Source organism: Chinchilla lanigera, unplaced genomic scaffold, assembly GCF_000276665.1.
Source record: "Chinchilla lanigera isolate Chin_1 unplaced genomic scaffold, ChiLan1.0 scaffold00094, whole genome shotgun sequence".
Lineage (NCBI taxonomy): Eukaryota > Metazoa > Chordata > Mammalia > Rodentia > Chinchillidae > Chinchilla > Chinchilla lanigera.
In genome coordinates this window covers 6,658,359-6,666,975 of record NW_004955495.1, presented here as the reverse complement: position 1 = coordinate 6,666,975, position 8,617 = coordinate 6,658,359, and the positions used below count along the sequence as shown (strand labels likewise).

The 8,617-nt window shown below is 66.0% G+C and overlaps 2 protein-coding genes and 1 long non-coding RNA gene across 7 annotated transcripts in view; 2 read left to right on the top strand and 1 right to left on the bottom strand.

The window, feature by feature from the left end:
- Positions 1–282: 282 nt before the first annotated feature.
- Positions 283–2,582, top strand: Atp5d (ATP synthase, H+ transporting, mitochondrial F1 complex, delta subunit). Of its 2 annotated transcripts, XM_005405993.2 has the most exons (5): positions 283–542; positions 1,186–1,339; positions 1,892–1,980; positions 2,125–2,250; positions 2,494–2,582. In XM_005405993.2, the coding sequence occupies exons 1-4, from the start codon at positions 402–404 to the stop codon at positions 2,245–2,247; spliced, it is 507 nt and encodes a 168-aa protein (XP_005406050.1). In that variant the 5' UTR covers positions 283–401; the 3' UTR covers positions 2,248–2,250; positions 2,494–2,582. The 2 variants fall into 2 exon arrangements, with proteins under 2 accessions (XP_005406050.1, XP_005406049.1); XM_005405992.2 differs by having other exon boundaries at positions 2,125–2,582.
- A 1,192-nt stretch (positions 2,583–3,774) lies between these two features.
- LOC106146801 lies at positions 3,775–6,402 on the bottom strand. Of its 2 annotated transcripts, none has more exons than XR_001231376.1 (2): positions 5,668–6,402; positions 3,775–3,933 (listed from the first exon to the last, which is right to left on the bottom strand). It is a non-coding gene; the product is annotated as an uncharacterized LOC106146801 (long non-coding RNA). The 2 variants fall into 2 exon arrangements; XR_001231375.1 differs by having other exon boundaries at positions 3,775–3,928.
- Midn (midnolin) overlaps positions 5,130–8,617 on the top strand; it is a 10,516-nt gene continuing 7,028 nt past the window's right edge. For all 3 annotated transcript variants that reach the window (XM_013505297.1, XM_005405987.2, XM_005405986.1), the window contains exons 1-4: positions 5,130–5,234; positions 6,494–7,117; positions 8,216–8,303; positions 8,478–8,540. In XM_013505297.1, the coding sequence (XP_013360751.1) occupies positions 6,885–7,117; positions 8,216–8,303; positions 8,478–8,540 (384 nt within the window). In that variant the 5' untranslated portion in view covers positions 5,130–5,234; positions 6,494–6,884. The remainder of the gene's footprint in view (positions 5,235–6,493; positions 7,118–8,215; positions 8,304–8,477; positions 8,541–8,617) is intronic.

Below are 8,617 nucleotides of genomic sequence, written 5' to 3'. Positions count from 1 at the left end.
CGCTCCATCATCTTTGAGCACCCTGCTCTTACTTCCCAAAAGTGTGCAGTGCGTGCCATACAGTGAGCGACGCGAGGCAACACTGGAGCGCAAATGGACCCCTCTTCGCACAGGCGTCAAGTGCTACAGGTGCGGAAAGGTCTAACCGTCCACCCCACAAATTTCCAACCCTTGCGAGGGTCGGAAGAAAACTACAACTCCCAGGATAGCCCTCGCGCGCGGCGCTGCGGCTCGTCATCGACGTTGCGCGCGGCCCGCCGGGAGTCGTAGTGCACGCTTGCGCGCTCCTGGGGACTGCGCCTCCCAGAAGCCCCCGCGCGTCGTCCTCGTCGCCCTCCAGGCCGCTTCTCCCGCCGGAGTCCGGTGTTTGCTGCCGCCCCTATTCGTCCACCGGCGCTTCCATGCTGCCCGCCGCGCTGCTCCGCCGTCCCGGCCTGGGCCGCCTGGTCCGCCAGGTGCGCGCCTACGCCGAAGCTGCCGCTGCCTCGGCTCCCGCCGCCGGCCCGGGCCAGATGTCCTTCACCTTCGCCTCTCCCACGCAGGTCCGGACACGCGCCGTCGCCTCCCTGGGGCCGGAGCGCCCACCCGGTCGCCAGCCCCCTCGATGGCCTCCTCCCGCTTCTCCCCGGCGGTCCCGGGGACAAGGCGCCCCCGTCTGCCCGGCCCACAGAGTCGCAGGAGTCTTGGGCTGCGCTCCGGGCTCCTGCAGCCCCAGCTGCCATGCCCTGGTGCCCGAACGCCTCTGCCGGACCTCGCGCTCCCCCAGCCGTGGGGTCCTGAGGCCCCTCGGCCCGCAGGGTCGCTGAACCCCGTCCGTGCGCTTCGGGACGGGCGTGTCAGGGCAGGGGAGAAACGGCTCGCAGGCTTCCACCCGGGAGCCGCATCCTTGTCACCGTCTCACGTCTGGCCGTACATTGCTTTCTGTCCAGTGTCGGGTCCTCCCTTTCGTGCTAAAATGTCCTTTGCTGCTGTCTCTCTGGGGAGCGGCACAGCTCCGTGTGCTGGCATTCCCAGTTTGCAGATAAGCGATGGAGGGAAAAACTGCTCCCAGACCGAACCCAGCGCTGGCGGCCTTCGTCGCCACCTGGGCGCCGTCCTGCCTGGACACAGTTTCACAGGAAAGACTGAGCCCCTAGTGGCTGTGGGGCAGGCCGGCGGCTACAGCGTGTCCCACTCCCCCTCCAGGTGTTCTTCAACGGTGCCAACGTGCGGCAGGTGGATGTTCCCACGCTGACAGGAGCCTTTGGCATCCTGGCGTCCCACGTGCCCACTCTACAGGTCCTGCGGCCGGGACTGGTTGTAGTCCACGCTGAAGATGGCACCACGACTAAGTACTTTGGTTAGTCTGGTGCATTTCACTTGAGGGCGTCTTGTTCCCGAAGGGCTGGGCTCAGACAAGTGGACATCTGGGAAACAGCAAAAAGCAAACAGTTCACCTTGCTGTGAATCAGTGTTCGGTGGGTGTGGGGTGGTGATGGGCACCAGCAAGAGACAGGCAGCTCGGGAGAGATGGTCGAGCTAAGGAGCTGGGCGCAGAGGAGAGGTGGATACCTGTTATCCCAGCTATTCAGGAGGCTGAGGCAGGATGATGGCAAGTTTGAGCCCAGCCTGGGCCACTTAGCATGTGGTGAGTCCAAAGAGGGACTCCGTGGTCCCAAGATGTGCTCAGCCTTTGTTTTCTTCTCACCTGTTCTATACTCCCTGGGACAGTTTGTCCCTCTCCACCCCCCACCATGTGTGCTGGGCCCTAGGGTCAGCCTGTGGGGTCTCCCTGGGCTGGTGGCTTTTCGCACACTTGGGTGTTGGGAGCTCTTGGCTAGGGTGGGCCCTGAGATCTTGCCTAGATACAGCATGAACAAGGCCTCAGGCTGTTCCTGCCCTCCCTCTGCAGTGAGCAGTGGATCTGTCACAGTGAACGCCGACTCCTCCGTACAGTTACTGGCTGAAGAGGCTGTGACGCTGGACATGTTGGACGTGGGGGTGAGTGTCAGTGGGGAGACTGAGGCTCAGAACTGGCAGGAGCTGTCCAGTGTTCCCTGGCTGCAGGAAAGGGCGCTCAGTGCAAGGGGAGGTGCTGGGCTTATGGTCCCTGGCCATCCTTTACCCTGTACCCACCCCTTGCAGACTGCCAGGGCAAATCTGGAGAAGGCGCAGTCGGAACTGTCCGGGACTACAGATGAGGCCGCACGTGCAGAGATCCAAATCCGAATCGAGGCCAACGAGGCCCTGGTGAAGGCCCTTGAGTAGGCGGTGCGTGCCCTTCATCGCCAGGGAAACCTGAGGCCTGGCCAGGGACACCCCAGGGGCAGGTTGAGCCAGCTCCCGGGCCCGCCCCTTTGGGGCGTGGTCTGCAAATCTTGGCTTCCAGCTTGCTGCGATAGCCACCAGGGGGCAGTGCAGCGTGTCTTAGGCCCAGTCTTCAGGCCTGCTGGCCAAGGGGTCTGTCACCTGGCCGCGTGTCCTGACAGCCACCCACTACCCCCTGCCCTACAGAGCCTGCATTGGAAACCTGCCTGCTCCAGCCACCTCCACAGAAGAGCTGCCCTGGTCCCCACCCCTCCATTAAACACGGGGAATCCTAACCAGTGTGTACCATTTTTGTCACTCCAGCTTGGGATGGTGGCGTACACTCCATGTGCCCTTTGAGTTGGGGCCTTGGAACCTCTTTGGACTGGGTGTCCTGCTTGCCCTCAGTAAACTGAAGCTCAGCAGCACTGTGTGGGGTGCAGAGTGCTGGCCATGATGGGGAGGGCACAAAGGTCACATCCAGGGCTGGGGTGGTGGCAGCGGAGTCAGGCCTGGGCTGCTGCACAGACACCTGGGGTGTTTGCCAGGTCTGCTGTCTAGGCCTGGGCTGAGACCGCCCCATCCCGCCCTGCAGGCCTGGGAAGAGGGGCCCCACCTCCCACGAGGCCCTGCCCTGTGCCCTTGGCCCAGCCTGTGGGTGGCCCTGCCCTGGCACACAGCCCAGGCCCCAGTGCTGTAGGCACCCAGGCCCCTGGCTGGCCCTAAATGGAGGAGTGGGCCCAGGATGGGGTGCCTTCAGCACTACCCCACCCCTTCTGCAACCCTGTAGGGGTAGCTGGGACACGGTGGGAGAGGGATTCCTGCCTTCCCTCCCTCCCCACCATGTCTGAGTGGGATAGGGAGGGGATTCCAGAGGGGTGAGTGTACAGAGTCAGGGCTACCGCCTGGCCATGTCCCTGGAGCCAGGATGGTGACGGGGAGGCCACCCTGGGGCCTGTGTGTGGCCTGTGTGAGCACACAGGCAGTTCATTCACTCTGTGTCATAGCCCCGTGTGAGTGACTCCCCAGGGCCACATGCCAGGCCTGGCTGTGAGTATCTCGGAGCCTCCAGGGATGCACCCTGGGGTGTCCTATCTGAAGGTCATGAAGGGTCAGGAAGCCCAGTCTATCTCATCTGGGTCTTGCTTGTCTTGGGCCCAAGGGCCAGGGAGCAGCCCCTCTCTTCCCATCCCCCACAGCCATGGGCGCTACAAATAAGACGAGGAGGTAGCTGGGCCTGCCTGGGCCCCAGAGGAAGAAGTCACTCCTGTCTAGCACACCCCGCAGGTGACACAGGGAGTCCACTTCCTGGGGAGATGTGAGCCAGGCCGCAGGGACAGTCTGCAGTAGCTGGCCAGTCCTGGGGGAAGAGGCAGAGTGGGGACAGGGCAGCTAGGGGTTCCAGGCAGTGTCCAGGGCTTCTGTTCACACCTGGGGTGAACCACCTGAGGATGGGGGTGACCCATGGGAAGAAAGACAGGGAGCAGGTGCCAGAGACCTTTTATTTAGATAGCAAGCATCTCATCTCCGGGGGCCACCTCCCCCTCCCAGAGTTACTGTACTCACCACAGTTAGGGATCCATTCCTGGTCAGCTGAGGTCACAGCGTCCAGGTGGCAGGGCACTCCCCAGCCCAGTACCACCTGCCCTTCAGGAGATGCGGAGGAGAGCAGGGTTAGTTGGAGGTCCCTAACACTGGGTGGCTTGGCTTCCAGGGCCCAAAGATGCCCCTGCCATGGCTGTGCCTTCCAGAAGCAGGGCAGACCTAGCCTAGCACCTGACCTGAGCCTGCCTCCTCCCTTGAGCTGCTACAGCTGTCCTCAGTCAGTGTGTTCACACTTGCTGGAGCACCGTCCTCGGTGCGGCAAGCTCAGCATCATGCCTCAAAGCCAGCCCCTGGGACCTCCTTCCAGGAACCTCTGACCCCAATGGATGGGAGAATGTGGGTGCACCTGGTATAGGTTGGGGGGACCAGGGCCTGCAGGGAGCTTTAGGGTGGGAGCAGGCGAACCTGGAAAGGAACAGCCCTGGGAGGGGTGCCCAGGGCAGGGGTGGAGGTGGAGGTGGTCAGGCCAGATAAAGGGAGAAAGCAGATAATTTGGACTGGAGGTGGTGGGGGAGCGCCCCGGTCCCCCTTCACCCTGGCCCAGCCAGGGTCATCCTGGGAAGCCCCCACTGAGGATGAAAAATGCTGGCTGCATGGGTCAGGCCTACCAAAGGCCTGGGGCTGGCTGTGTGCACGCATTCGCTGTGTGAGGACAATAGGCCCGTGGCGGTGCGCCCTAGCATGAGCCCTGCGGAGCGCTCAGAGAGGCCAGTTCCTTCCTGAGGTCACACAGAGCGCTGGTGGTGACTGGCTGGCCCCGACCCACGCTAGCCTCTGGTTAATCACTTCAGAAATGCCCTCTGAGGTCACCGTTAGGGGATGCAGCAGCTGGCCTGAACACCACTGCCTGGCAGGTGACTTCGGCCTGTTTTCCTGGACGGCAGCTGCTGACTCAGGCCCCCTTTCCGTTCCCCACACGGGCCCCCCCAGGCGGAAGCACCGAGCCTGGACTGCCAGGAAGGGACACAGGGCATGGATCCCGGCCTGGGGCCCAGAAACAGCAGTCTGTGGGTGCGCCCGAGGTCACCACGAGGTAGGCAGGATTCCCGGGTCAGCGGTATTCAACACCCTGTCACACACACACACCAGGCAAAGCCTGGGGACTGGGTATCCCAGGCCTCTGCGCCCCGGGGCCCTGGCCAGCAGGCAGGGGCGGGGGCCAGTGCATCACCTACCCGCCTGGCACCCCCCTCCCTGCCCGCCCAAACTCCACCCCGAGGGAGGGCGGTGCGGATAAAGGCTCGGGGCCGCTCACACTGCCCCAGACCGGTCAGGCTACTGCATGCCTGTATCTGCACGCGGGCTTGCTCGGGACAGCGGGGACCCAGGGCCAACAGCGCCTGGTGAGTGGGGGGCGGGACTTCGGGGGCAGGGCGGAGCGAGCGCCCCACTCTATAGGTTGTTCACGGCGCCCCTACTTTTCTTTGTCCTTGGAACAGACAGGAGTTGGGGTGCTTCAGGCTGGGAAGACCCCTGGGCTGCTCGGTGGGAGGCGCTGGGTACTGTTGGCAACGCCCTGGCGAGACCGCAGCCCCCGCCCCGCCCCCAGCACTCCCCTTTCCGGCCAGTGACCTTGAACTAGTCACCCGTGCCTGCCTCACGGGCGGCTGTACCATCCTAGTCTCCACAAGGGTTCAGTTCCCCCGGGGGGTTCGTTCCAGGCCTTCAACCTCTTGGCCCTCTCCCGGGTCCCACCGGCGCGGTGCCCCCTGCCCCAGACTGCGGGCAGCATCCCGGGTGCGGCCGACAGAGGGCGCGTCGGCGCTGCTGACTCACCGCTGCCCGGAGCGGAGTGCGCGGACGCAGCGGGGACGCCGCGTCACGTCACGGCTCGAGCGAGCGCGTCTCGGGAAACGGGCTCGGCCCGGGAGACCTGGGCGGGCAGGGATGCGCGGTGGCACCGGCTCGGGAGGGGCGCGACCGGCCTTGGCCACGTCACCTAGGTGCAGCGCCCTGCCCGGGGCCTCACGCCCCGCCCAGGCCTCCACACCTACCCACCCACGGGGGCGGGGACAGGCCACCGGCTGGCCCGTCCCTCGGCACCGCGCGGCCGGGGACCTCGGCCACGAGGCGCAGGGTTCACGCTCCAGCTTCCGCTGAAGGTTGCTTCCCAGACGGACACAGTGGGGAGGCCCCACGACTTCCTGTTCCTCTTGGCGCCGGGAACAATGACCCGCGCCCCCTCCTCATACTCAAGCCGCTCCCCTGGCGGTCCCTGAAAGTGGAGGCCAGTCTTGGAGCGGGGTCCTAGACCCCTCAGGGCCCGCCCGCCCTTTGTTACGAGCTCCCAGCCTTATGAATGGCTGCAGGCGCGGGCGGGGGCGCGGAGGAGGGCCCGGAGCGGCGCCAGTCCCGCCCTTGCTGCGTTCCCGTTGGGCCCCTGAGCGACGGGGGTGGGGCTAAGGGCAGGCCACGCTGCCACGTGGGTTAGCGCTGCGGCCGCTTCCATTGGTCGGGATTCGCGGCCGACTAGCCTCTCGGTGCCCACCTATTGGTCGTTGCGGGGCCAGCGGAGTAAGTAGTGAATGGGAGGGGGCGGCGGCCCCGCCCCTTGGAACGTTGATACATTATAACTTTTTTTTCTTGTTACTTTCACCCCCAGATCCTGAGAGCGGCGGCTGCGGCTGCTGTTGCTAAGGGAGGGGACGCGCGGGGTAGCGCGACCCGAAAAGCAGAGGCACCGAGCGCGCCGCGCCAGGGCGCCCCCTCCTCGGGACCCTCCCCGCGCCGCGCGCCGGCCGTGAAGGCGCCGCGAGATCAGACCCCACCCCGGAGCAAGCCCCAAGGAGCGGTCGCAACCCCGGAGCGCCCCTGGGATTCTTTTCTTTGCGATTAGCCTTCCATCGCTGGGACCTTCTCCAGGGGCCCGTGCGCTGCAGCCATCTCCAGGCGCCTAGGAAGGAGGACCCCAGTTCGGGGAAGTCCCGGCCTCGGAAGGCGCGGCAAGGATTGGTGGCGCCCCGCGGACCCCAGCCCCCCAGCGCGTGCCGGGGATGGAGCCGCAGCCCGGCGGCGCCCGGAGCTGCAGGCGCGGGGCCCCCGGCGGCGCCTGCGAACTGGGCCCGACGCCCGAGACGGCGCCCATAAACCTGGCCATCCACAGCACCACCGGAACCCGCTACGACCTGTCGGTGCCGCCCGACGAGACGGTGGAGGGGCTGCGCAAGCGGCTGTCCCAGCGCCTCAAAGTGCCCAAGGAGCGCCTGGCGCTGCTCCACAAAGACACGTAGGTACCGCGCGCGACCCCGACCTCCTGCGAACCCCCGCCCCCCGCGCCAGGCCGCCCCCTCGGGCCCCGGCCCCCGGGCGGGAACAAAGAGCGCGCCGCGCGGAGAAAAGGGGGGCAACGAGACGGGGGGGGGTACGGGGGCGCGCCGCGCGCTCTCGGGCGCCCTCTGCTCGGCCTTGCTAGCCTCGACCCCCCCCCCCCACCGCCCCGAGCCTGGGGTCGCCGCACAAAGGCCGGGGCAGAGGCGCCTGGTCGGGTTCTACGGCTCCCCTTTCAGGGTGGGGGGAAAGGCAGGCTCCCTAGAGCGCAGGGGGGGTCCCGGCTGCTCGAATGGGGGCCGTATCCGCCTCCTCTTGAGCCGGCGTCCTCGCCGGTTTCCGCATCTGCTCGGCGGCCCCCTCTGTGTCTGGCTGTCTTCCCCCCCACTTGCGTCTCTCTGCCCCGCTTTGTTCTCGCCACAGAGCGTTCCCCACTGCCTCCCCCTCCCCCCTGGTATTTAAATCGCCTCCAGGCCGGGGAGTCCTCCCCCCGCGGGCCTCCAGGGACACTCAGTGTCCATCCCCAGCGGAGGGGCCCCGGTGGGGGAGGGGCGGGAGGGGGAGGGTCTCCTTTGTCTGAGCGGCGGCGGCGGCGGCCGCCTGCGCCAGGGAGGGAGGAGGGGGAGCCCGGCCCGGCGCAGCCCCCCGAAGGCCTCTCCAAGGGCCGAAGCCCTGAGGCAACCACAAAGACACGCTTGGGCAAGAGTTGGGAAATTACAGACAGGGGCTGGCCAGGGGGGGCGCGGGGGACGGAACTAAAGGGCACATGGGGGTCCAGGTGAGCCAAAAAGGAAAGTGCCCTGTTGAAATGCAAAAGAGGGTGCCCAAGTCTGGAGTTGGGTCTTGGACTGGAGGTCTAAGCTGCGAGAATAGGGGCTTCCAGGGCCAAGTAGCCTCCCCCACACACTCTCAGGGCACAGGATCTGGAAGCCGGGAAAGGAGGGGGTGGGAAGGACTCCTGTCTCTCCCCCCTTCTGCACGCACCCCCCCTCCGCGGCCTCCGCTTCCGCGTCCCTGTGTTGTCTATGCGGCTCACCCTCTTCCTTCCTGCCCCCAGCCGGCTCAGTTCGGGGAAGCTGCTGGAGTTCGGCGTGGGGGATGGCAGTAAGCTGACGTTGGTGCCCACCGTGGAAGCGGGCCTCATGGTAAATGACTGCTGTAGGGTGGAGTGCCCCAGAGATCCCGGGAGGTCCCACACGCAGGGGCAGGCAAAGCGCGCTCCCTCCCAGGCCACTGTCAGTCACCTGCGTGCGCGCCCCCTCTCCTGCGTGGACAGCCCACCCCACACTTAGGAGCCTTCTTTCTCCCTCTCTTTGTAGTCCCAGGCCTCAAGGCCGGAGCAGTCTGTCATGCAAGCCCTTGAGAGTTTGACAGAGACCCAGGTAAGCTCTCACCACTGCTTGTAACCTGCAACCTTGCAGGCAAGTGCCGGCCTGGGACACTGCAGGGCAGGCCCTGG

Bases quoted from the DNA above. Each gene is read 5' to 3' on its own strand.
- Atp5d (XM_005405993.2), top strand. From the start codon at position 402: ATGCTGCCCGCCGCGCTGCTCCGCCGTCCCGGCCTGGGCCGCCTGGTC. The intron at 543-1,185 runs GTCCGGACACGC...CTCCCCCTCCAG, and splicing joins CCTTCGCCTCTCCCACGCAG to GTGTTCTTCAACGGTGCCAA. The intron at 1,340-1,891 runs GTTAGTCTGGTG...CTCCCTCTGCAG, and splicing joins CACCACGACTAAGTACTTTG to TGAGCAGTGGATCTGTCACA.